The sequence below is a fragment of the Vollenhovia emeryi genome, unplaced genomic scaffold (assembly GCF_000949405.1).
Source record: "Vollenhovia emeryi isolate VEMERY1.0 unplaced genomic scaffold, V.emery_V1.0 DF939135.1, whole genome shotgun sequence".
Taxonomy (NCBI): Eukaryota; Metazoa; Arthropoda; class Insecta; order Hymenoptera; family Formicidae; genus Vollenhovia; species Vollenhovia emeryi.
In genome coordinates this window covers 642120-669719 of record NW_011967231.1, presented here as the reverse complement: position 1 = coordinate 669719, position 27600 = coordinate 642120, and the positions used below count along the sequence as shown (strand labels likewise).

The following is a 27600-nucleotide window of genomic DNA, read 5'->3' as shown; positions in this document are numbered from 1 at the left end:
CGTTTTCCAAAGCCATTAAGATAATCGCTATTCTTTTCATAGACCCCTTTTGTTTGAAATAACGCTCGTCCGTTACACAGAGACTCGGTTTTATCTGATGTAGAGGCGTCATCGCAATACGCACGTAATTAATCTGCGACGAGGCACGAGGGTGTGCGAGAGGATCAAGGAGCTTTTTGGTTCGACCGAGAAAATTGAGAGGACAAAACGCCCAAATAAAAAAAGACGCACCGGATCTTTTTGTTTTAACTCAACAAGGCTAACATTTATTTATAATGAAAATACGTTGATTGAGACAATAGTTTAAACAAATATCATGTTATCAGTAATATATATATATTTATATATATATTATCACTATGTGTAATGCTAATCGTATACAATGTTCGGGTGAATTCCGAGTTTTTTTTTTATCCTCTTAAGTCTAACAAGTTGTAAATTGTAAACACACATACATGCACAATGTCTTTTGGAAGTGATCTCTTCCGCACGTTAAATGCATGTGCTACGTTAAACACAGCGGTGTCGGCTTTCTTGTTCACGTTCTATGTAGCGGCGTTTAAACGTATCGCGTAAATTGAGAGCTTTAATATATTCCGCGCCCCTATTGTTCGGATTTTATGTCCGTCGCGCCGTCTCCATCTGTGTACCGTGCACGCATCCCGTAAACATTGTAACAATTACAGAAACAATACGAAACAAAAACGTAACCGTATCGCGCGGCGGCGTCATTAACAAATGCATACATCCGCGGCTTTGCTACGCGAGATCGAATAAGGGGAGCAACCGCGTTCCGTTATGCAATCCTGATAAACCTAATCCGCTCCTTTCTTCGCGTCCTCCGTAGCTCGCGATCTCGCACCGCGAAGAAAATAATCGGAGGATGTCGTGCAAGACGCGAGCCGACCATCCCGTCGAGCATTCTTCGTCAGGCAAGTCTCTCGGAAAATCGCGAAAGATATGCGCAGGAACAAAACGCATGGCATAAAAAAAAGTATCATAAAATTTTAAACGCGATAAAACATCAGATTATTTTTGTGACCACACTTTTCTCCGATTTAAAAAAACAACGAAAAGCGTAATCCGAATAATAAAATGGAGAAAAAACGTATTTCTCGTACTTTTTTTTTTTTGATTACGTGGTAACAGCGTTTATGCTCGAACACTACAAAATAGTCGAGTACTCCATGTCCAAGTTACACACTAAAGTGATCTTTGATTAGTATTTTAATTAAGTACACAGTCTCGGTGCGAACACGCGTACACTGCAACCTATGGCACTAAGTATTCACGTTATTTTCTGCATTTTTTTATTTTTAATCTCTCGGCGCGAAATTTATCGTCGTATGCAACTCGCGCCATCACGACTTTTCTGTTCCACTCCGTCAACGCTCGAAGACGCGCAGTAAAAATGATCACGAATCGGTCATTTAAGCGCGGCATTTAAAACAAATAACAAACAAGATTTGTCCGATGAATATTCGACGATGTAAATCATAGAAATTTTGGAATCAGAAGACAACCAAAAGTTAGCGATTAAATATTTATGACGAAACGCATAATAATTGACTCACCGATCTAATCAGCGTCCTCCAATATTCATGCAGAACGTAAAAAATTGCCGCGCAGAAACAATTGATCCTGTAAAATTACTTCCTTACGTTCGGCGTGACATAAAAGCAAGAAAAAAAAACTGCTTCGATGTTCCTCTCAACGTAAGTCTTGCCATTCTTCCTTGTTTCCTTCTTCCCTATGTCCTTTTCATTTACGTTCCTTTCTCTCGGAACAATACCTAATGAAAGCCAAGAGGCTCACAATCCTCTCGGCCCTAGGCTCGGCACTCGTAACTAGGGTTCCAATCGACCGGTGCCGAAGCCCATCTCCCCATTTTCCGTACACCCTTGCATTTGCACGCGACAGCGATCTTAGCGGGAAGAATCGCCGTCGCGGTTTCACTCCAACTCTAGAGCCATCCCTTACAAGTCTGGTGCCCCGCGTGTGGTTTTTTTCGCTTTTACGTACCTGTCGTGTAAGGTCAAAAATATAATTCCGAATTTGTTCCCAAGTGAAGTTCTCGAGACGTGTATTCGTGCACATGGTCTCACGACATATGCGCGAATGCATGTGCTCTCGCGTCTCACCATAACGACGTACACGAGTGCACGCGATGTCTTCATTCCGATGAAAATGACACATCGCGCACGCGTGCACGCGTATAGGTCTGTATACGCGTATACGTTGCACCCGGTTTGCCTCCGACAGACGCATAACGGGTAAATCGTATATACACGCTCACGCACGCGTGTACACTCATGTTGATGAGCATCGAAAAGAAGAAAAATTCCAAAGATATTCTTCGACAGCGGGGCACCAGCGGGACAACTTGACTCCAGAAGAAAGAGAGAGAGAGAAAGAGAGAGAGAGACTCAGGGGTCTCAATATTATTCACCTTCGTTGCGTTTCATGTATAAGATACAAGGGTCAAGTACGGGGAATGGGGGTGGACCTCGCGCGCCCTGCCGATCAGGACTTGTACCTCACACAACTCCCTAGTTACGAGTACCGAGACCTAGTTGATAGCCGACTGACCTGATTGCGCACGACCTTAAATTGCCTCCTACTCCTCGATTTCGTACGCGCTATTTTATTGTACCTTGCCTCTCACATCGCTCTCGCACAACACGATCCGGATCGCACACCCGCGGCGCAAGTTCGCTCGAAGAGATTTTGCAGTTCGTCTGGTACATTATTCGCTGAACGAACTCGTCATAGTCTCTGGTCTCATTATCTTAAAGTGACAATTATGTCGTTCGATTATCGGTAACCACAAATTAAAGAGAAAAAAAAAATTCGCAATAAATTAATAGTTTATCTAGTTTCGCTAGACCCACGCACGCTACGACTCGTTCTCGCTGCCTCGCGCTCTCACTCGCACTCTTGTCTCGCACACACGAGATCCCTAAAGTCACTCCGATCGTTCAGTTTAAAAATAGACACAAAATTCCTCTTACTCTTTCTGCGATGCATATGAGCCTTAATCCTATTACGTATATCCAAATCACGATTAATATCAGCGGTCCTAACCGACTGTCGATCGATTTTCCATGCTAACTCGTCCTCGTTACCGCGCGACTTCGATCGTGAACGATGGACGCGCCGCGGACGTACAAGAAAAATACGCGCGTGCACGCCCACGAGAGAGGCTACCTAAAGAAAGTAGACGCCGCGTAGACGATATAATGTCCGTCGTAAACACGCCTACCGCGCGCGATAGTATCGATCATCATCCAACGCGCGCTGCACCGAGGCCGTTAGCTACTGGCGCGCGCGCGCTCTCTTCCCTATGCAGCGTCCCGCATATAAATCGCGGTCAGTAACGGTGTTTAAACAAATAGAAAAAAAAATGAAGAAAATGCGAAGGAGGGAAAAAAAAGCGGGACGCTGACGTACGAATTATCCGCGTCTTGTTCGCCCTTCCTATGCGCGACTCAGTTAATCGACTTCTCTCCGTTTGCCATACATCTGATGCGGTCTCATTGACACGTGACGTCCAAGTAATACTCGCGCGTATTATTCTTACCCCCCTACCCCCATCCTCCTTTTCTCTCTTGCTCGGCTGCCTTATTCGAACTGAAAACGCTTACGAACCGCAGTGAAACCGCTCTACCTCGATTTTCTCGCGCCTCTCTATCCACCCTATCTCTAGCTGCTCGGCGACCTACTTCGTTGACGACGTTTCTCGCGTGAGACCGCGAACGCGCCCTCCTCCTCCTCCTCCCGCTCCTCCTTCTCCAATGCCCGTTCCTTTATACAAATATCTCGCACGTCTAGCCCGTCCATCGTGCCATACCGTGTCGCGAGAAACCTTCAAGGAGAGACAGGGGGAAAAAAAAGGCTGTGAGAGAATAAGAGAAAAAGAGAAGCGCAAGATACGAAATGAACGCGTCGCTCTTCAAGTTTGCGCGCGCGCGAACCGCGTTATCTCGTTACTTCCGATAATTAACCTAGCTAGCTGGATAGATAGAACCGACCATGTCCCGGCTGCACGAAGTGGCAAAACGCGGAATTGGTTGCATAAGGCTGCGAACCGACCGGCGCTCTCGCACCGATAATAGCCCATTCCGACTGGTTTCCAAGGTGATTTTCGGCGAGAATACCTCTGAATATGTTTCGAAAGCGGATCGCTTCGAGTGAGAACCGATGTCAACGGACGGCCGCTGCCTCTCTGGCACGAAACAGATTTAGAAACATTCTTCTACCGCGTCACGAAGCCGAAGCCTTACGTAATCGAATCCGCCTCGGATTTATGGTGCGGTTGAGCGAAGACCTGCGTTAATTAATGATGAAGCGTAAGAAGTACGCGGAAGTGTAGCCGAAAAAAAAAACAACAGAATGCACCTGACGAATCCAAGAAGACGATGGATCCCACATCCGACTCCACTAAGGCCGAAAAGCTCACTTTATGCGTAACATTAACAAATCTTATCGAGAGACTTTAACACACAAATAATCTCAATGAGAAATAGGACGAATAAATAAATTCTACCGGTCTCGAGCGACTAATTACAATTTGTAGAAATAACAAAAGGAAGACCGAACGAACGAATTGGAGATAAGCCGAAGGAACGTATCCTCCGTTCGCAGAGCAATCCGAAACACTTAGAGAAATGAAATGTATTGAGAAAACTGCAACAAGTAGCGCCGGTCCAACAATAAAAAAAAATGCTTCGTTGCCCGCATAGGGTCTGCGATCTAGCGTACCCTACCTCGAACCTCCGACTCTCTTCTCTTCTCAGCTCTTCTCAGAAAGGTCGAACGAGGACGTTAACAGAGCTCCAGAAGCGGCTACCCACGCATACTCGCGTCTCGACATTGATCAGGTGCTGGGTACCGTCTCTCTATAGAGCATAGGCCCGGCACGGCGTGGACTCGTGTGCGTTTCGACTCCCACGCCTGTATGATCTCGCCGCGAGGGCGGAGATCGAGAAGCACCTCCGACCTAACTCAACGCTGGTCACGATTCAATTATCACGGCGTACAGGTATCTCCCGATTTTACTAGAAAGAAATCGGTCGTCCCTTAAAGGACGGACTGAAGGAGCGGCGCTACGCTATGTCCTACGCATCTTCCTAATCGCGTCGTCCATCCCATTGGACATCCGACGTTAGACGAACCATACGAAGTAGCAAAAACACGATAGCAAACAGAAGAGGTAGAATCATGGAGATAAGCAACGGGAAGAATAATGTCGCGAAAGGAACAAGAGAGGAGTACAAGAAGAAGAAGAGATCTCGCGAAATCGGCACGGAAGTCGCGTAGTCTATTACGAGCACGGATAAACGGCCGAGCTAATGCTGTGGTAGGCGGCGAGGGCGGCGTGCGCGTGCGCTGGGGGCGCGGATGCGGCTGTGTGCGGCGTGGCCATCGCGGCTGCCATCATCATCTGTTGGTGCGAACGCTTTAGGGAGTTGGGAGTTGTGGCGGCGCTACTTGGGGTATTAGCAGTAGTACTGGTGGTGTTCGATTGCGGCGCAGGGTGGTGGTTTTGGCTTTGGTTTTGGTTGCTCAGTTGCAGGGGGGTGGTACTGCCGATTCCGGCGTGATTGCTATTATTATTATTATTATTCTGGCTCTGGTGATGGTGATGGTGGTGATGGTGATGGTGATGGTGGGGGGTGAGCGCGTCGTGCGGATAGTAAGACGTTGACGATGGTGAGGTACTCACGACGTCCGGCGTGCTGGCCCCGTCCGTGTGGCTGGTGCTGTCGGCGGTGCTTCTGGGTCCGCTGCCGTCCAGACCGTTACCCAACTCGGGTGGCTTCGAGCTCTCTCGGTCGTCGATCACGAGGTCGATCGGCATCTTGCCCTTCAGGCAGCTGATGTACCGGTGGCAGAAGTTGTCGCACAGCTCGTGTACCTGGAACAAGAGAGAAGGAACGTTCGTTAGTCACGAGGTAGACTCGGCGACCAATTAGATCGGGTTCTCCATTGGGGAGAAACCGAGATACCGTTTCCCAAAAGATACTCTCCAACGGGAGGCGGCTGATTAACCGCGCCGCCGGAAATGATTAATAGACATATTCCGTCGAGCGGATCCAACTGATGCAGAATCTTACCGTGGTGCGAGGCGCGGGGAAGGAAGGAAAGAAAGAAAGAAAGAGAGAAAGGGGGAGAAGTAAAAAGTAAAAGAGACGCGATCAACAGCGGGCTCGAACGCGGCGTATCGATACACGAAGATGGTGGAGGAGAAGGATGGTTAGCGCGCATCTCGAGGCCGTGGAAGCGGTCTGGCTAGCCGAAGAGAGACCGATGCGACGAATGTAGAAGGAGCGCGAGAGAGAAAGGGAGACAGAGGAGAGATCTGACCGGTGTCCAGTCGACCAGAATGTTATGTATGCAAATGAAGGCTGACAGGCCTATAGGATAGCCGGTCCTCCTCCGTCCCCCTTTCGACTCATTCTCCAACCCTCGCCCTACCCCCCCCCCTCCCTCCCTCCCGCCCTCCCGTCGACCCTATTCCTCCTGCCTGATTCGCCTCCTTGATTCCGTTTAGAATAAACGTATTATATAAGCAAAAGCAAATAAAATTCGTTATCTTGTTATATGTAAATTGTCGGCGAGTCGAGATATTACGAAGCCGCGTACGGCCCTCGCAAACGTACACCCTCTCCTCCACCGTCCCTCGTTCCCGGGGCTACCTTGCACGCATTACCTTGCCCACCTCTATCAGCCTAGAGCCCACTTATAATACTCTTATTAAGCATTTATATATAATAGAGAAGACGGCCATCTTTGCCGTAGGCGGCACCGTCCAATGGTGGCGTGCATCAGGAACACGAGCGTAGGACAATGCACGTGTTTATCATCCGTTAAGCGCATGCGAGAAGACTCCGCAATCGAGTTTCCCCCGGCCGAGCGAGAAAGGCAAATCAACATCGTCGCGTAGAGATAGACGGACGCGGACGGAAAATGACTCTGCTGCCCGCGATAATCGGCATCGCGAATAAACCACCGGTCTAATCCAACGTTTCGCGTATTGGACAAGATTGCGAGATTATCGGGCCGTTTTCGCTTAGCTCGCGAAAGGTGACTCAATGACGATATTATTAGGGCCGGATCAATAAGATCGTTATGTGTATTATGCCAAGTCACCGCGGGACGGACCATGTATTTCCCGTCGATCGGCGAACATTCGTCACGCTCGTTTACCTCCCTTCAAAACTGAGAGGCCTCTCTCGTCGGTCGCACCGATAATGCGACAACCTCCGATCCGACCGCGCGCTTCTTCTATCGCGGCACCGGAACTTTTTTCCGAACGTTATTCACCTCGGCGTACCACCGCGACGCGGTAACACAATGCCCTCCTCGGGATGACTAAACTCTCTCTTTAACGTGGGGATCTAAGGGCGGGTAGGAGGAGAGGAAGGACTCCGAAGGACAGCGGCTATAATGCTGAACTGGTTAGAATTTGATCCGTCGGGAGTCGAGTCGAACCGAGCGACAATGCTCGGCGAAGAAAAAATAAAGAAAGAGAGTCCGCGTCCCCCCCTCTCGCTGCCCCTAACGCGTCGAATCAATCCTTCGCTTTGATATCGCCTCAATAACATTCTTTTACAATTTTAGAAATGCACCTCGGCGCACGTACGCGCCATAATTTTGTCGCGCAAGTAATTGGCTTGAAAGTCAATTGCGGGTAACAATTTTTGCAGACAGGCAAAATGAAATCAAAATAATTATCAAGAGACGTCAGTTCAGCAGGTCAATGTTAATATAAGTATACTAGTGAAACTGACGTTAATTATATCTGAAAATTATCGGAGAAAGGATATTCCGGTAGGAAGTCGATACACTTGGACTATGACACAGAAGATGATACGATCGCCTTGAAGCACGCCAATTTTTGCAATCTATCCTACCATTGAATCGCGTCATCCTATACCGTGGACGATCATCTCGGAAGGGACTGATACAAGATACAGGGAGGTCGTCCCCGGCGACGGGACGCTCGATCGCTCGCATCTCCCTTTTCCGAGATCGCTTTTGGCGGTCATCGAAACAGCAAAAGGACAACGTGGTTAGGGCCGATCTTTTCGGGGAGAGAATGTCGTTCAAGAATATCTCGTGGTGCGCGATACGACAAAGTGGCCCGTTATCTGGCGAGCGAAGGCGAGCGAAACAAATTTCGGGCTGCGAACCCGCCCCATGTCCGTAATTGGACGCCGTACGAAAATAGTTCCCGGGATCTGAATATGTTACTTAAAGTTTCAGCACAAGTTAAATTACGATTCAATTTCGAATCGTGGGTTAGTATCGATCGTATTAAACTTTTAGTGAGGACGCTGCGATCAAAGATTTAAGCAGCTGCGATAATACTATTTCCATCGATGTTCTCGAGCGAAAACGGAAACGACAGCCACTTGAAATCGATGAGCGATTTCGCCTTCCGGTTACTTCTTGGGTTATCAATCGCGTGAACAAAACAGTCGTCGCGTCTGCACGGTTGTTCGGGGGAGAGTTTTGGCGGGACAATTTTACTAAATATTATTTTTGAAAGAAACAATATTGGCGAGATGTTTAAGTATTCCGTTTCACATACAATTTAACAATTTCATCAGTCTCGCAAAAACAGATCTCTTTACCTGAGTTGAATACCGCGTGGTTACCTTCAATGTTTAACATCGCGGTGAGAAGACGCGAGATTTTCGGACCAAATCTAGATCGAAATTTCTTCAAATTTTGACAACACGTAAAATATGTATAACCGATACAATTACTAAAAAAATTTTAAAACCACACAGCCCGGAAGTACACGTACAGGAATTTGATTAATCAAATCCGAAGTTATTACTCGCGATATTACATGACTGTTCCGTGTGTTTACACGTCGTTTTAAAGACGAAGAGACAACAACTACTCCGAAACCAGTTCTCCATTCAAAGAGAACTATTAAACGATTCTCCCTTTTTCTCAGGCGCCTCGTCATGGAAGGTAAGAGAGTACTCGGCGCGCTGTGACATTATACGAGCTCGAGGGCCTCGATACCGTCTTTCATTCGGCCTCGAAATTGCTCGAAAATTTACGTAAACGGAGGAAAAGAACGGGTAAACGTCTCCCTATCTTACATCCGCCTCTTCCTTCCTACCCACGTCTCTTCACGGGCTCTCGGAAAGGCAAACGCCGAAGAATGGAACGGATCTAAGGTACATACGAGCGAGAGAGTAGAAAAGAAGGAACACGGGGAACCCCATTTACGGCACAATGGGCTCCTTTGAAGCCGAAGGTAATGAAGGTTTCGGGGTGTCTGTCTCGGTCTCCTTCTCTCGTGGCCCGATTCGCAACCTGACCACCCTTACGGCACGCACAGGATATCTGTATACCGGGTGTGCGTGGCGAACGGTCGGGGCCCTCGCTTCCTTCCCTTACCCGCCGCGGTATCGATGACGCCCGAGAAACCCGTCCCGGAACTTTTTTCAGCCGTCGAATTAATCCACATCCCTTCTAATAAAAATCTCAACGAATCCTGTGTATCGAATAAACGCCTGCGACGGTTCGCGTTATCCTTCGCATAAATCTACGAGATGTCTATTTACGCATAAAACTGTCATTAGGAGACGGCTGAAATTTAATTCCCGTGGCGAATGTCTCGGTCAAGATCCCGTAATAAGGAACATCCAAAAATTCCTAAGGCATGTATATAGGCGTGCTGGAACGCAAGGATATTCCAGCGAGAGAGAGAATCAGAATCAAGAGAGAGAGAGAGAGCAACGTGCGCTGGCATAGGTTTAGAACCAGTTCCGTACGCGGCGCGTCCACGGGCAGGAGGAGGTCGCCCGCGTGTTGTACCAGTACGAATCCCGTTGGTATGCACTGTGTACGCCATAATATCCCATAAGAAATTTACCGCTCTCTAACCGGTGTACGGGAGGCGGTTGTCCGGAGTTCTGCGATGGAAGAGGAGAAGAGCGCGAGTAGGATGATAGAAAGGGAGAAAAAGAGACGACCGCGCCATCAGAAAATGCCGCGAAGACAGAGAGAAGGACAGAGAGAGAGAGAGAAAGGAAAAGGGCCTGACCGGACCTTCCTTCCGCGCACCGGGCCCGGCAAAACGTAATTATGCTAATACGCGATTGGTTCGAAAATGTTAAATGCACGAGGCAGAGCACCGCGGGCTACCATGAGCCTGCCTCCATTGGTTCCCTTTCTCTACGCTGCTCTTTCCCTCTCTCTCTCTCTCTCTTTCTCTCTCCTCTCCTTTTCTCCTTATCTCACTCTCCGCTCTTCGTCCTCCTCTCTCTCTCCTCCACTTCGAGCACAGATATTTATGGAATCTTCTTCATCGCGCCCGCTGCATTCCGCTCCGCTCGTTCGCGTCTCGTCTCGTCTTGTCTAGAAGAGGCCCCGGGGACCAGAAACGTTTCAATCTCCGTTACCATCGATGGCGTGCCAAGCCGCGTTTCGTCTCCGGACTTCGGGGGTAGGGGCTCGACAGCGCTCGCACGCACACACACACACACGTGAGAAAGCCCGTTTTACGCGCACTGGTAACCGAGTATTAAGTATTTTGGCGGTGTCGTTTCGAAAAATACACCCATGGCCGCGTTATCTCTCGCAGCGCGCGTCTGCTAATTTCTTTAATCAGTGTGCTTCCATTAACGAGGGCAAATTTAGAGGCACGGCTAACGAGTAATAAGCGTTATCGCGATAAACCGAAACGTCGCGGTAATTTCGAGCGAGCTCCAATTAGTAAATTCATTTGCCCCGGCGCAGATAAGGTGACGCCGAACGCAGAGACGCGTTTCGATGATTTATCCGTTAACTCGACGCCTGACTTCACTGACTCGAACCTGGGACGCTGTCTCGAGTGTCCGTGTGAAAATTGTGGGTAACCAAATTTCTTTTCCACCTTTCCACTTCACCGACGCGCATTCCACCCGCATCCCAACCACGTCGCCAAGGTGGAACCCGAGCCAATTTTCCGCCGTGGATGAATATAGAGCTTTATGGGGACTAATGCCATGCCGATCTCGGCGCGTCGAGGATGCACTCGAGTCCGCCGCGGGTGGTGCGGCATTATAATAATGTGATCGCCTCGAAACGGGAAAAATTGCTATAAAATTGCGCGCGATCGAACCGGACGAATGAGAGAGGGGGGGGGAAGGGGCGACCGACAGCGAGGCATCGCGAAGAGGTCTCGAGAGCGGCGCGGCGGCCAATGGCTGCCGCCACGTCAGCTGCCATTTCGATGGAAATGCGATGGATGTCCGCTATTTTGTATGATAAAATATCGCCGCAAAAAACGTCCGTGGGTAAACCAGACCGGCCTCCGCATCCCGCGGGCGTAGCCGTTCGAAAGGAGAGCGAGGCCCTATCGAAAAATCCGCGCGCGTTGCACCGCCGCGCCGGCGAGAGTGAAAGAGAGAGAGAGAGAGCTCTATTAGCCAAGGGGGTAACCGCTTGATGTAGTCGTGTGACAGTGCCTCCGAAATCATTATGAAACCCTTAAGCCTGGTCTACAATGAGTCGTTGGTCGTCAGTCAGAAGTCGGAACTATACGTTGATCCTTTTCCTTTCTGGGTGGAAGAAAAAGGACCGACATATAGTTCCGACTTCTAACTAACGACTAACAACTCATTGTAGACCGGGCCTTAAGGAAATCCCCCGTGTAATCGGTTTGTCTTCACTTTCGAGTTTCTTCGCTTGTTGGACGATGAACATGAAATTTGAACATTGTCTCAGCTCGTTTTCATTTTCCAAAACAGTTCGCTCCCTTTAGTGAATATCCAAATACCTATAAGCGCGTATTATTTTGACAATAAGACTGAAGTAGTCGCTGTTAGAACAATAGCGAGTTGAAACGTTGATGCACCTTTGCGCGCAAACTTGGAACAATTAACGGTGGATACAGATACAAAATTATTTTTCGTCAAGACCGCGGTTGGACTAGCGAAAAAGTGGGAAGCGAGGAAACACGTGACCGAATACCACAATCTCAACTGAGGAAATCTAACAGCTCTTTGAGGTTTGACAGCGTTACATATTTTTTAACGTGCATATAAGAAAACGATTTGCAATTAGATGAGATTGTTTGTAACCAAATGAAATCGTGCAATCGGTGGGACAACATTTTAGCTAGTGGTTGCTATCAGCTCTACCGCTCTCTCGTCGGCGTCGCGACGCGAGGGGGGGGGGGAGGAGGAAACGCGAATTTCACGCGAGGCACAGCGGGCAAAGAGCGGGAGAAGCCGCGAGGAAACGGGCTCGTGGGCCCTCGTCGCCGATGAAAAGTCCACGATCTCGGGAATTTCCCTCGACAGATGCCTCGCACTTTCACCGTTTGTGCCACGGCTGTATAATTCCGCGCCGTGCTGGCTGGCTGGCCGGCTGGTAGAGTATCGGCGCGCATTGTCACTTCGTCTCGCCAATCGGAAAGAAGGGGAGGTGTCGCAACGAACGGGGTAAAAAAAGGGGGAAGGAAAAAAAAGAGCAAGAAACGAAACTACCGTTCCAAAGCAAACAACTGCGAACGAGGTAAAGCGTCCGTCGCCGTTGGACAGCAAAATGACTCCACTTACGTGTAGAGTCGGTTCGCCGTCGCAGTTTCAAACGAATGCGCGCCGTAGATGTCGAGCTTTCACCGCAATTACGGAAAATTGCCCCCGCGGTCATAACAGTCGTTTTTCAGGTGTTAAAGGCAGCCTATCGGCAGGCGGGCGGGCGCGGTAATCTCTCACAATAAGACCAATCGTGAGAATTTCCGATCGACCGTACTATAGTTTTAAGTAGAAAACTGCCTTTTTTGCATTGGCAGCGCGTGATTTTCGCGCCAACTTTTTCAACGGAGGAAAGTGTACGAGTAGTACGCGAGTTTACGTAAGTCGGTAACGTTTTCAGAATCGCGCTACGCGTTCATTCAATTTCGATGCAGGACGAAATAGACAAATTTCGGGAAAGTGACATTGTCCAATGTGATAAAAAAAATGTATCCGTCAGTTGAACGGAAAGAAGACTAAGATGTTAGATACCGAAGGAATAGGTGACCACAGTATCGCGCGGGCATCAGTTGGATCGGTAATAACGTTATGAGCCTCATATCGCAGACGTGAAGGATACTCACCTTTTCGAGCTCGAGGAGGTGAAACCGGAGGACCTGAATCGCCTGAACCATCTGAAACGAGAAGAAAAAAAGAATTGAATAAAATACATTCGCCGGACGCGATGGCAGAAGAAAGGCATTGGATGGTAAGAGGCTGGTTCGGGAGGACCAGGGAGAGAAGAGATGACGAAGGAAAGGCTGGAGAGGAATCGGGGAGGACGACAGGGCAGAGGGAACATGAAGTAGGCATGATTTAACCGCACGCTGCTGCATCGTCAACGGCAGCTCGGCAACAGATCGACGGTCCTTCGGCCCGGATTCGGCCTTTATTTTTTATTTTTTTATTTGCGCGCCCGCGTGCTTCCATTTATCTCTTCCGGTAAATATCGCCGTCGCCGATGGGACGGCGATAGTTGCGGCGGCGCGACGGTTATTAACGGGAATTCATTATTATTGCATCTGCGTTTCGCTAATTGCGTATCTGAACCCGGTCGTGCGGAATTCGCGCAGCGCACACTCGATGATACTCGATATCGCGGGTAAACGACCACGGGGAGAGATACAAGGGGCCCGACACGCGGAACGTTCGTTAGCCGCTGTGATCGGCGATTCCTTCTATTTCCTCGAGCTCTCGAAAGAGAATAAACTGACGAAAAATTATACCGCGAACGTGTCCCCCGGAGGGAAGTTCGCCGCGACATTTTCGATGCGCGGCAACGCGTGTCCGTCGCAACGTTTTAGAAAAGTATTCCGGAATATAAAGTCCGATAAGCGACGGTGCGACATCGAAAGGTAATAATTGTTTTCTCCCCTTTTTGTTTCCCCCACCCTACCCCTTTGAGATGTGTCCGCGGTATCGAAGGTGCGTCCTCGGAAGGACCGCTGGTATAATTTTCCGATACGCCATTAACGTTTAAGGCCACCCGAGATCCCCCGGCCGCAATCTCTACGCGGAGAGGAGACCGTACGTTGCGGCGTTCTCTCTCTCTCTCTCCCTCTCTCTCTCTTAGCAGAAGCGGCGATTCAATTAGGCAAAGCGGCAATCTTAATTGTTAATTAACATTATATTTATGCAATTATGGTCCATTATGATTCTGCGCGGCCGATAACGAAGCGGTCGCGATGAGTGCTCCCTGAGATAGTGGGCTCGTCCGAGGCCTACCTACCACCTCTGCGTCATCCTTTCGCCGTGGAAAAGATACACTCTAAGCGAGGCAGGTATAACGCCGGGTCTGTAACTACCACGAACGACAAGCGGACGAGAGATATCACCTCGGCGAAATGCATTTCAGCGCTTGTACGGGGTAAATAGGGAAAAAAAGTTTCTCGAGTGTAATAAAACGGAAGATTACGGGACCCATATATATATTTTTTTTTTCAAGCAAACACATACGCATGTGTTTACTTAAAAATTTATTTTTACATACCGCTCTCGCGTCGGCGTTAATATTGAAGAAAAAGGGACGCTAATAAAGAAAAGGTCCACGCTAATAAAGAAAAGATCCACGCACCGGAAACGAAGTGTGGAAAATTGCGCGTGGGAGCTCACCGTCAGACTCGCCCGTTATCGAGATTATCGGTGACAACGGAAGAGCCGAAATTACCAGCGGGACAAGGAACAATCGTCCGCGTTGTACACTGGACGACGAACCGTCAGCATCAAAGGAATATGTATCGGGTCTTCGACACTTCAGGGCTCGTCGACGAACGGACAGCAAGGAGGAAGAAAGGGCGAGAGTAAATAAGAAGAGAAACAAGAACGCGATGAGAGGGGAGGGGGGGAAGGGGGGAGAGAAAAAAACGAAGATGGTATCGGTCCAGTAACGAACACACAACACAGAACACCCGGGTGCTACTACGCGAGATGGTGCGAGGAGACGATTCGCCACGATGTGTTTCTCGCGTCTCTCCTCCTCGCCTCCGACGTTATACACAATGTGTTCTCTATATCCGACGGTTTTGTTGCTTCCCCGACCAATAACGACGTAGTTACCACGTTATAGCGCGAGCCCTCGCGCACACTCGTCGTTAACCGAGTGTCCTCCGTTTTGACGCACACGAATTTACGAAAGGTTCATTTTTTTCAAGACAAAAACTAAGAGACGCGTGAATTTTAAGCGTGCCAATTGTACACGAGATTCCAAACGCGTCGTGCTGGGATCACGTCGAGTCATTTATTCTGCGTTCCTTCGCGATAGTTGCGCAAGAAAATTCATAATTTCGTCGAGACACAGATAATGCATTCGCTGTCTTTTCGGTATGTGCATCTTCCACAACAGTACGCTCGCTTGTCTGTAGCTCCAACTATCGCGAATGGAGCTCTTCGCGATGTCTAGTCCAGGTCACGTCACTCCCGTCACTCACTCTCTCTCTCTCTCTTGTACTCTCCCCGTCGGCTCTCTTGCCTCGCTTGCGATCTTTCGGCTCGGGAGGTTTTGCCACGATCGCTCATCACGTGTTATTAATTAGGCTTGCGAGCGGCCAAGTATCTCCCGGGCAGGGGAGGCAGAAGAGCCGAGTCGGAGGAGGAAGAAGAAGCGGAGGCGGGAGAAAAACTGAGAAACACACGAAGAAACAGGGAGATGGTGTTATTTATAAGCCGACAGGGACGACGCAGTCGGAAGCAACGCCCGACGACGGAGGGTGCCCCCCCCCCCACTTTGAGTCTCCCCTTGCGCTCTCTCTTTCGTTCCTTCGTCGCGCACACCGCGTGTGCTGTTTCCCTCCGCCTTCCTTTTCCCCGTTTGCTTCCACTCGAGCGTCACTGCACCGTGACGCGTGATGCATGCTGCACCGTCCAACGCGTGATGTATGCCGCGAAATACGCGATGCGCACGTACGAAAGTGTAAATGAGAGCGCCGTGTTGGGCTTTCGCACTTGGCGGATGCCGCACTCCGAACATCTGGGGCGAGGGCTCGTGGGTGTCTCGCGAACACCCGAGATCACCCGTTCGTATAAAAAATCGACGAGTTCCGTCGATAAGCTCAATGCAAAGTAACGTTTCGAACCATTTTACGGGCTAATTTAAAACACCTCAGCTTCGTTAAACAAAAAAATACTATTATCGAATCCCGCATTAATTAAAAAAATGATCGTGGCACAAGCGGGACGTGACGGGATGTCAATAATGGACTTATCAAGAGCCGGGGCCGACTTCGTTCAGTTCTCGCGAATAATAAGGAACGCGTGTGCGCTCGTCGCGAGAAGTTCCCAATTAATATATGCCGTTCTTTAGATTGACAAAATTAACTGGATGCTGTCAGTGACGTAAATGCAGGCGTGCACCACTGCCCCACTTTTGCGCCAATCGATTCCATTATACGTGCATCCATATATTAAATAACGCGTTGCCGACGCGCTCCTTTATAATTGGAACGTATACACATAACTGTCATTATTAATATAAATGTAAATTTCGAGATTAAAGTGGGTATATCAAGGTTAAAAGAATAATAAATAAAAAAAAATCGCGTGGCAGGTCAATCCGTTCCGTGACGCGGTTCGTTAAAGGCACCGCGATTAGCATCTTATAATTGATTGCAGGCGATTTTTGAGGAAATTAAATTCGATCTCGGCCGCACGGCATAAATCTTGGCGCGTAATACACCGGCCGTTTTCAACACTTCCAGCGAGGTACGGTCAAGTCGTGATACGACCTTGATGAGATCGTTATATCGCGCGGTCGGGTCGGTACCCGCATAGGTGGACCTTGCGCCGGGCAGATGGGCTCGTATACAGCTCATATTAATTAGTCCGCGTGCGCGCGCGAGCGGCGGAAAAAGGAACGAGATGGCGACCGGCGGGCGAAAGTGAGACTCCCGGAGGGATTATCAGACAGATAGAGGGAAGGAGAGAGGACGAGCGAAAGTGAATGGTCGACTGTGCGCGGAGGGCCGGGCGCCCACTCGCCCGGAAAAGAATTCGTAAGATCGCGCGATGCATATGTATAAGCCGCGGCGGCCGCGTCGACGGCAGGCATCGCTATCAACTCGAAAAAGCTAATTAATTAACGAGTTCGCGCGAGAGTAATTCCCCGTCGCGTGTGCCCTCGTCGCGAGGGAGGAACCGGACGCGGTAGGAAAAAGAATTTTCATCCAAGGAAGCGAGCAAATGTTTCGGGGGTTTCGAGGCCGAGGGACGCGACGAATCTCTCGACTCTACGCGCCTGAATAGAGAGACGAAACGGCGCGCGCCGTTAAGAAATAATCCCGTATCGCTCGAATAATGTTGAAAGCGCGTAAAACTGTTAATAAAACCGCCCCGATTCCCGCGAGATTGTCGTGTCCCGAGGCAATGCGGCCGCGAGTTTCGCGTCAAGTGTACGCAAACGGTAGACTGGGAAACGGCATGAGACTACAATTAGCAGCTCGAGTAATCGGCCGAATCGATTTTAATCGGGCCCGCGATGGTGAAATAAAATCACGCGTCTGGTATAAACCGCGGATCATTAGCTCTCAGGGTGGACACACGGCGATGGACGGGAGGACCGTTCAAGGCGCGACACGCGCTAAGCTCGCCGTGATGTCGGGCGAAAACAGATCGGCGAAACGTAAATTACGCGGGCACGGGGGCCACCGCGCTCCGAGCCTGCGTGCGCGGGCAGCTCTTATAATGAATGGCTGTTAATTGTATCAATTATTAACGAGGGACATCGCGCGGACGCCGCGACGACTCTTATCGATATTCAATGATTTACGAGGTAAGCGTCCTCTTGCCCAGATTACTCGGCCCGCTCTCTCCGCTCTCTCCGGCTTGTCGGGCGAGAATTTCGCACCGATTATAGCCGTGCTCCCGGAGATTACGTCCTGATCGCTTCATTATCGCTTCGGTGTTAAATTTATATAGAAAAAAAAAAAATCGCGTCGACAGGCATTATCGCCGGCGACGTCGCCCATCGACCCGCGACAATTAATTTTCAATCTGCCGATGTAACGCAATCGCGCTCGGCGTCCGTGAGAATCCGAGTGACTCACTCACGTGCGGTTTGTCCAAACGGCGCCTATCGCGCGCAACCTCTTTCCTCGAGATAATTAGCTCGCTCGTGGAACGAGAGTGTTGGACGCCAAGTGGCAAATTCGCCCGCGAGACGGGAAATTAGAGAGGGTAAGCGCGAGAGTCGCGTCACTTGAAAATTATAAAAATCCTCATTTTAGGTGAAGAGGAAAGTCCACGGGCGACATCCTCCGCCCGTTCGCGATGTGTACACGAGCGGGAAGGTGAAGCCGGCGGCGATACACCGGTAGTCGAGAGCGCTGTGCAAGCAAGGGACGGTTTATCTACGGACCTGGTCGCGCGTTCGAAGCGAAGACACTCGAAGCGACAATATTTAAACATTGTTAAATCGTGTGATACTTGTCAACAGCAAACACGCCGCGCCTACTTGTATTCCGGATTGTTGGCCACGCGTTGTTTTCTCAATTATCGATACCGCCAAACATCGGTTCACGCCGGTCCGCGGCGGAGCAAACGCGTCTCAATTTTGCGGAAGGATGCACGCCGCGCCGCGGCTCTCGGAAAAAATTAAAAACGTAAGCTTCATTGTGTAAATTAACCGTAACACGTTGCTCGCTTACACCCGGAAAAGAGTTTCTTCGAAATTCAACAGGTTTTCTCTCAATTTTGAGTTTTCTCAAATCATTAGATTTTCTACATTTAAATAAAAATTTCACGAGATATAGAATACTGTTTATTAAATGAGATAATTGTTTTTGTCAAATAAGAAATCCAACTTTCTTCGCTGTGAAAATTGTATCTTAGCAAACAGTTTATAGAATTAAAATTAAAGTATTTTTAATGAAAAATGATCTGTTCTTTGATATTTAATAAATACTTAAATTACAGCAATGCGTGTTTTAATCAGCTTATTATTTTTTTAAATTAAGTTAATAAGCTATTAGGAGCCACCTAATGAATAATTTTCTTGAGTAAAGTAATATTGTTTTGGATTAAGATGTTTTTATCTGTGTACTCTCTAAAAGTCAATCGGTGCACTGTCGCTCTGAATCAGTGAATATTCACTGTCTTCGGTGAGCACAGCACAATCGGGAGAAAGCGAGACCCTCGACACGGCTGCCCGACTCAATTCCACCCGAGAAGAGCCCAATCCTAATTGCATATGCCGGTATTATAAGACGTTTATCTATCTTGGGGGTGAAATAAAACAATTTTACGTGGCAAATAACATCGTTCGTGCGCGCGACGCGGCGAGGCTTTACCAATCGCGACGGACAGGACGAACAAAGAATCGCGCTTGCACATTCCAAGTATTAATAGCGGCAACGCTGATAGCCGATCAGGACGACTCCGCAGGACGTTTATGTAGAGCGCAAGAAGTTCGGGCGTCCCGCACGTGCACGTAACGCGATATTAAGATGATAGTGCGTCCTGGCACGGGCCATCAAAACGGCGGACTACCGTCTTAATAGCCGGAGATTTATAGTCCCGGCGACGGCGCAAAGTCACGGGGGCTCGAAGGAGCGAAAGAGAGAGGCAGGAGGAGGGCCTAGCCCGCCGTAATATAACCCAACCTAAAGTCCCGTATAGAAAGAAGGCCCGTGGTGTATGTATATATAAGGGCGCGTGTGTGGCAAAGAAGAAACCACGAAACGAGCCGGGGGAATCACTACGGGCGCCCGGATAAACGGAGGAAACGAAGAAAAACGAAGAAAAGGTGCGTCGCGTGATTCCTCGGCCGCTGACTCCGGCCGCTCGTCGACGGCTGCGAGACGAGAAAATCGAACCGAGCCGAAAACATCTCGCGGCGAATAATATCCGGAATTCTCAGCGAAACAACAACCCGGTCGTTTACATTCTTTCTTTCCTTTTTTTCATTACCTCTTTTTAATTATTCCCTCACTCGTGCGCTACGAGAGATTCGCACAATGGTCGAGGTGGTTAAATGGTATTTAAAAAAAAAGAAAGAAACGAAAACAATTAGTCCTTTTTCCGCATTTTAATCGCAACAGTCGCAAGCGATCAACATTGCGTTGCACATCGGAAACGTTACGCGTTGTCGACGTGCACGCACGCGAGAGCTTGCGAAGAAACTGCCCGACCTCGACTGCACCTGCATTTTTGCGAATATTTTCGGCAACATTAACGTCTTAACGAGCGGCACAACGAGCTCCTTCCCGGGTTCTTTCTTCTTTTTTTTCTTTTTTTCTTTTTACGTCGTCGTTTCCACGCGGAGGCGACATAAACCCGTGAGTAAAACACGCTCCGCGAAAGACGCGCTGGCGGCACCATGGGACGTTCTCGCGGACAATTAAAGCGGCCCGCTCATTCCCGAAAATTATTTTATCGTCCTTAATCGCCGGCCGACCGCCCGTACAGATCGCTCGTACTTCGTTAGTCCCGCTGTGTCTCCCGCTTCCTTATCAAATAATTGAACAAAACGTACAATATGTACCGGCCGGCCGTGCCGTTTCGCCGTACTTGAGAAATTTCATCCGACGATATTCGTCGGGCACAATGTGTCGTTTTTGCCAGGCGTTATGCACCGTCGACGCCGCCGCTAATTACCGGCCGCCATGGGAATTATAAAATCAATTTCTACCACGGGATACGCCGGTATAAATAAAACATTTCCGGCCTTTACAGCCGGCACAGTCTCTTAACGAGCTCGCCAACTTCTCTTGCGAGCGAGCGAGTAACGGCGAACTGCTCAAAGTGTTTCGGTATATTCGGGCACGCGCTCGATACGCGGACCCGCGTATATGTTTGTCCGCTCTTATCGGATACCCGGCGCACAGATACGAACGTCCAAGTTTTAATCAGTTCGAATATTGATACGCGATGACCTATAGCGATAGCGGCGAGACGAGTCACGCACTCACGATTTTCCCCCGAGCCCCCGGCGCGAACTTTACACGAGATCCCGCGCGCCGCTCGTGAGCGAGCGAGCGTCTAATTAATTCGTTGCCGCGCATCGACACACCGAGTTTATTAGACGACACGCAATCTCGCGGTCCGACGATGACGTGTCATACGCGCCGCGGCTCGCTTCAAATTTCACGTGCTCGAGTGACCGATTATCGACACTGAATGATCGAGCTTTACTTCGTATCTCCGGATCGTAATCCTTCCGATTGTAAGGCAGAAACGCCTGTCGTCAGCGGTAACATATGGTTCTTGCATAATCGGACGCGTGCGTTTGAAAAATTCATGTAAGCCGTATAAGTATAAAATTAATTTTATCATAAAATTTTCTCATATTAAAAGAAAAATACATCTTAAAAAACTCTAACAAAGTAGTTCAAAACGCCATGTTGTCCCACGATTACATGAGTTCCAGGATACATTTTAAGAGAAAATGCTCTCCGTGTAATTAGTTGAAGAGTCAAAGAGAAAGTCTAGAACAATAGTATGCATTTACTTTGCAAACGCACGAATCCAGTTATGCTAAAATCATGCATCGTGATTCCTAACGTTCTACCGTTTGTCACTCTCAATGCACGCAACTCAAATTTATTTTACGACAAGACGCCTGTAAAATCCAGCTTAAGGCTGGCGGATCAGTTCGCTCTGGTTTGAGAAAAATTGTATCACGTAAGGTCGCAGCCGAATTGCAAGGCCGACCCGTTTGTCGAAAGGCTCAGGCGCGCACAAGGGACCACCGGAGTGGCTACGCGTTTCGGCAGTCCTTCTGTTACATTATACTTTACACATTCGCCACAGTTCTCTCTTTCCGCCCTCGACCCTGTCCGAGTCGGTGGTTTCCCTTTCGAGTTGGAGAAGTCTCTGCGGGGCACTCGAATCCCCCGCTCCCTACTACCTCACCGCCATGCCCGGGCCCTTTATTCCTAATTCACGAACCGCCGCGGCAAAAAAAAAAAGAACGAGCGTCACGGCGGTCAAGGATATAGCATTGCCACCAGCGTAAGACGGTCCTGGCGTGGGCGGAAGAAGCCCGGCGAGTACGCGCATACGTTCCTGAACCTCGGCGCGGAGACCAGATAAATATCTCTTTTTGTCCATCAGTCGGGAGGCACGCCTGTTTCTCGACTTCTCGGGCTACACGGAGCGCAGATAAGAGCAACATATTTCTGCCGGGGCCAAGTAAAAAACCGAATACGTTCCAGCGGTGTGTTTATCAGCACCAATCCTCGTGCACGGGTCCACGAGAGGAGGACAGGGGTCGAAGGGGCGTCTCAGGAAAACACTGGTGTCCGGTGGAAGACGGAGAGGAGAGAAAGAGAGGGGACACACTTGGGGAATGCGCGCGATATTCGTAAAGTAATCGCGCGCGCGCGCGTCCGAAATGCAGGCGCGAGCGCGCGAGTATAATCCGATGCACGTATGATGCACGCGGCCGTAAAACGTTAACCACGCGATTACGATCGCTTCTTTCAACGCTGCGCCAAGAGTCGTTAGGGCTAACGCTGAAAGATTCGAGCGCGCGCGGGATCCGGGTATTAAATAGTGAACAGCACCGTCGGTGATTCAATCAACGGGATACGGGTCGAGCGTTCACCCCTGCCGTAACAGAAATTGCGCGAAAGTCGCTGATTACCGGACGGCGATCCTTTGGTATCGACAGCGACCGCGGTAGCGAGACGACGACGACGGAGATTGCAACAAAATTGCAATCATCAGCGATAATATTGCCCGCAGCGACCGGGCCTTGAGAACACGCGCGCTAATCGCGTGCTAAAGGTGCACGACGACACGCACGCAGCGAAGGACGCGCCTGAGGGTATCACTTGTCGATTCTCACTTGACGATACTCGGCGTCGTATCCTCGACTCTCCGTTATTACGATTTATATCGCAAGCCAAAGCACAGTCCCGTGTAATTTTACTTAATCCGTCACGCAACGAGGCAGCCGGGCCCGCGATCCTGCGCATGCGGCACCGTGCGATTCTGTTAACGCGAGTTCGATAAAGTACCGTTTGCGTATCATTGATACACTCCCGATCCGATCGCAAGTTTATTGATTAACGGGTCCCCAAATCCCCGGGATTTTTTTTTATCAGAAAACATTTTGGACTTTGAAATATACGATGCAATTCGTGTAACGTACGTACAGCGGTTCGAAAAATTTCTACACGGTGAAAAATAAAAAAAAGTTTGGATGCAAATAAATGTAAAATAAATTTGACGCAATATGTAAAAACGTCGTGTAATTTATCGTGCTCGCCCGAAACAACGCGGCGCTTCGATGAATGATTTAGAATGCGGGCAATTTAAAAAAAAAAAGAGGAAAAATGAATTTTGCCATTCGTAGCCGCGATATATTGACGCGGCGCGGCCCGAAATTAATCTCACGATAAGAAAACATTACGCCTCGATATCGGAATCGTATCTATTGCCCACAACAGATTTGACAGTGCCGCGGACTTTCCGGGAGATTGCGAAGCGAAATCTTTGCCGGCAACGTCCGGGTCGCCGCGTTGCGCAAGAAGCGACGAATCGCGGGGCGCGCGCGCTACACAATTAATATCTGAAAAATTAATAATCGAGCTAATATCGCTTCTTGCCGCGCCACGCTCTCCGGCGTGCACCGCGCCGCGCCGCGCCGCGAGTAAATCACGCAGGCGAGGTCCAACGTCCGGCTAGAGAGTAGAATGCCCTCGCAATAATAATTATTCTCCAAACGCAAGACTGGCAATTAGCATCTCATTGGCTCATTTCTCGCTTATGCTAATGGGAATATTATTTAAGCGCGTGTACGAGAAGGGTTGACCCTTCTCCTCCTCCTCCTCCTCCTCTTCCTCCCCCTGCCCCGTCCCTCCTCTCGCCCTCGTCCCGGACGGTTTAGTGGCCCGTCGCCTCTCGCGTTGCTCGCTTTACCGCTTTCCGCTCGGCGCGTCTTTCCTTCCCCCCGCGCCGTTTACGACGCGCGCGCTAAGGAGCCGGGTCGCCGTTCTGTCCGCCCACGTGGTGTCTCCGCGCGCGGTTTCCCCGTTTAGCACCATCAGGAAATTCCCCGCGGCTTACCGGAACGCGCGCGCTCCCAGCCGTCTGAGAGCGCGTCGCTCCCGCGAACATCCGGGCCCAAGGGAACACCCCGTGGATTCGTTTTTCCGGTATTGTTTTCAACTAGCGCTCGCGTTACGTTGGGTCTGTACACGTCGTTGTGGCATTGTCTATTTTTACAGACGCTCGTTTTATCTATACTGACTAATGGCAGAGCAGCGAGACTCCGTTCTGCCTCGGACTTTCCCCATCCGCAATGGTGCCGCGTAGCAGAGTGGTAATGACGGCTACGCCGAATTTGGAGCACTTTGACGCTTACTCGTCGTCGTAAGTAATGGAAAGATACTAGGGAAGAGAAGCTATCTATACGCTTGACCGCGCTACCGGCCGCTAACAACCAGCGAAGAAAACGGTAGAGTCTCGCCACGGCACGGAAAGCAATCTCACTCGGTGACTTTTCCGTTCTGCGAAATTATCGGCAAAAAGCTCCGCTCGATTGGCGTAGGGCGCAGGAGGGAGATCTTTGTCCGGGAGATATAGAGAACGCGGTGGAAGAAAGACGGGGGGCCGGAGGATGAGGAGGAGAAAAGAAGTCCGGAGAGCCCCGGCGTGAGTCGAGGAGGAAGAGAACGAGGAGGGTCGAAAGGACGAGAGGCGGCGGAAGAGAGAAAGGAGGGTGAAGTGGACGGAGGCAAAAAGCGCGAACGTTACGTGCCTCTTCTTTACGATAGAAGCTCATTGCTCGTAGATTGCGATTTGCCACGGGCGTAATGAAGCCACGCCACCTTCCGCCGGCCTTCCTACGGCAACCGGTAAACAACTACCGGTGACTGCACTTCGCCGCGGCGGGCGAAACGCAACGGCGAGCGCACCCAGCCCCGGGCAGACGTTCCTCCAGCGCCGCGCCGACGGTGGTAGACGATTCGAAAATTTTTATCCGCCAAGCCCATTTAACTCCCTCGATTTACTACCCGTAACACCTGCCAGGGGCGGCTTTTTGCAAATGCATGCCGGGGATAGCCGAGAGCAATGCGCGCACAATCGGCACGAAAGACAACGACCGCAGACGCCGATGGCACTTCCGACCTCGTCGCGCGAAAGTCAAGACATAAATCATCGGCGAAACTTATTTTTACGTGATTTATACGCGGACCAAAAGTTACAGCGATAAATCTGATCAAGTTCGCAAGGCTCTCGAGACCTGATACAGCAATTATATTTATGGTATACTTTTCACGTGACCGTTTTCTATGCTGGACCTCATTGCTATTTGTTTCTCTTTTCGCGCCGCGTTGTGCGAACAAAACAATTTTGTCGCTATCTAGATTCCTGCGCCTACGCTAATATTTTAAATAAGGTTAATCGACAGTTGTGACAATGGCAGCCGCGGGCGCAAGGTGCCGCCTGGCCCGAATATTTGTGACTCGATATGGTCGTGACAAGCCAGGTAACGGACGTGACGTTTCGAAAAATTGTGGGCAACAGTGCGAGAACACGGTCAACGAAATGCATTTCTCGTCACCATTCTAGCTTCCTTTTTTTTCCACGTAAAAAAATCAAAACAAGGGCAGCAACAATTTGGCATTAACTCGACATGTTAATATCGAGAAATACGTGCTCATATGCGTTTAAATAAAAACTGTCTATACGGGGAACAAAAGCCGAAAACATTTTTGCAAAAATAATGACGGTAAAAAGTACGATATATACATATATCTCTCTCTCCACATATAATCCCAATAAAAACATTTTTTTCGAACGTCCTTGTTAAACAAAACTAATCGCGAAACGCGAACAGACCACGGGAGAAATTTAATTCTAGATACCGACGTACTGATTTTAATATAAATAACATAGTTTTCCTATTGGAATTACAATGCATTATTAAAGCCCGTTTCCTTCATAGAATTTTGTAGCATTTAAATATTTCACCAAATTCTTGTTAACTTTTTATAATCCAATTTTAAATGCGGTTAAAATCGTCGTTTTAAATTTACGTTAAATTCATTAAATATTACTTTGCTTAATAAATTATTTTGTAAAACAACACCAAAAATATCTAAAAATTTCAACACGCGCATGGAATCCAGGAAAAGAAAACTGCAAATTCATTGAAGTCACCTTTCGGTGCTTTCACATTCTCTGTGAAAAATCTTTCGGGCCAATAAGGGCGAGACACGGCAACGACTTCTCGAGGAATTTGTAATGGCGGATCGGTCCTAAGTCGCCCTAGCCATCGCCGCAAAGCCGCGTGCACGCGTTCCTGCCCGACGAGAAAATACACACTCGGAGTTATTTAAAAAAACCCATTTCACTCTTATCTCGATCAGAGAGCATGAAGGGTCGCCTAAAATATTTCTTCCTCCGCGTTCCGCCCAAGTTTCGAATGAAACGGCCACTCGCTCTCTCGTCGAGGAAAACAATACTGCGCACTACAGGTGGATCTTTAATTACCGAAGCATGAATCGGACCTAAAAGTAATGTCCTCGGCCTTCCGCTACAAGCGCCGTATGCCTATCCGATAGATCGAATCGTCGCGTACCGCGCCGTAGCCACTTATGTGGCGAATAATGAAGCTGTACGATTTTTTTTTATTTTTTATTCAATCCGCTAACGAAGGAAAGATCCGGGGTGATTGCAGAAAGTTTCAATTACGTTTAGGAAACAGGCAGAAGAATGCACGCTCCGTTCTGGGCCACGCTGCTTTATCGTCCAGATATCGCATAATAAATGTATCCGCCCTCGCGAAACCCCGAATCCGTGTTCCGACCGGAATAACGACGGATGGAAGCGCGCAACGATAACGCCCCGTTAATTATTCCACTCGCTGGGAGAGAGGGAAAAAAAAGTGTGGAACCCTGGCGCTGACTCGCGCGTCGTAACCTTACTTCCTGGCTCGTTATTTCGTCGTTGAAGTCGGCCGACCGTATTTGGGTATCTCGATGGGCGATCGCTCGATGAAATTGAGCGATTAGACGCGCGCCCCGGAGCCAGTCGTCGTCGTCGGGGAAGACGAAACGCGACCGCGAGATTTCCCGGCTATTTACACGCCGCTAAATCGGATAACGCGGCCTCTCGCGGTCCGCTCCGAGAGAGCGTCCTCTCCCTTAATTGCCCCCGTAATTAATCGCCGATGTCTCGGCGAGACGTACGAGCCGTGTTTCGCGATCTCGAATCTCGCACGTTCAAATTCGCACGAATTTCACGAGGGAGGGAAAATGAGCGATTAGAGGCGTCGGGCGACATTATATGCCGCAGATGAGCGATATCGAGACGGCGCAACGGCCGTCTAGCTTCGCTTTGCACGTGCAGACGAATAAATAAGGAAATACTCACGAGCGAGTCCACCTCCGGGTCTGCAATGTAGTACGGCTTCTCTTGTCTGATCTGTAACACACAGACACACATGTAAGAGCGTTAATAATTGGATCCAGCGTAATTGCGGTATTAAAGCTACACGGACGATCGTATCATCTTCGGTGTACATGCATATATGTATAGAGATGCGCACACATATGAGCACGGCTCGAACCCCCCCGCCCCACCCCCCGGCTCCCTCCTCGCCTGCCCACCTCTTTTCTCTAAGCGA

General features: G+C 49.4%; 1 protein-coding gene across 3 annotated transcripts in view; it reads right to left on the bottom strand.

Annotated features, from left to right (window-relative positions):
• LOC105567704 (homeobox protein homothorax) overlaps positions 1 to 27600 on the bottom strand; it is a 400400-nt gene that overhangs the window by 339496 nt on the left and 33304 nt on the right. For all 3 annotated transcript variants that reach the window (XM_012022777.1, XM_012022776.1, XM_012022778.1), the window contains exons 4-6: positions 27348 to 27398; positions 13115 to 13165; positions 5726 to 5917 (exon numbers count right to left, since the gene is read on the bottom strand). In XM_012022777.1, the coding sequence (XP_011878167.1) occupies positions 5726 to 5917; positions 13115 to 13165; positions 27348 to 27398 (294 nt within the window). The remainder of the gene's footprint in view (positions 1 to 5725; positions 5918 to 13114; positions 13166 to 27347; positions 27399 to 27600) is intronic.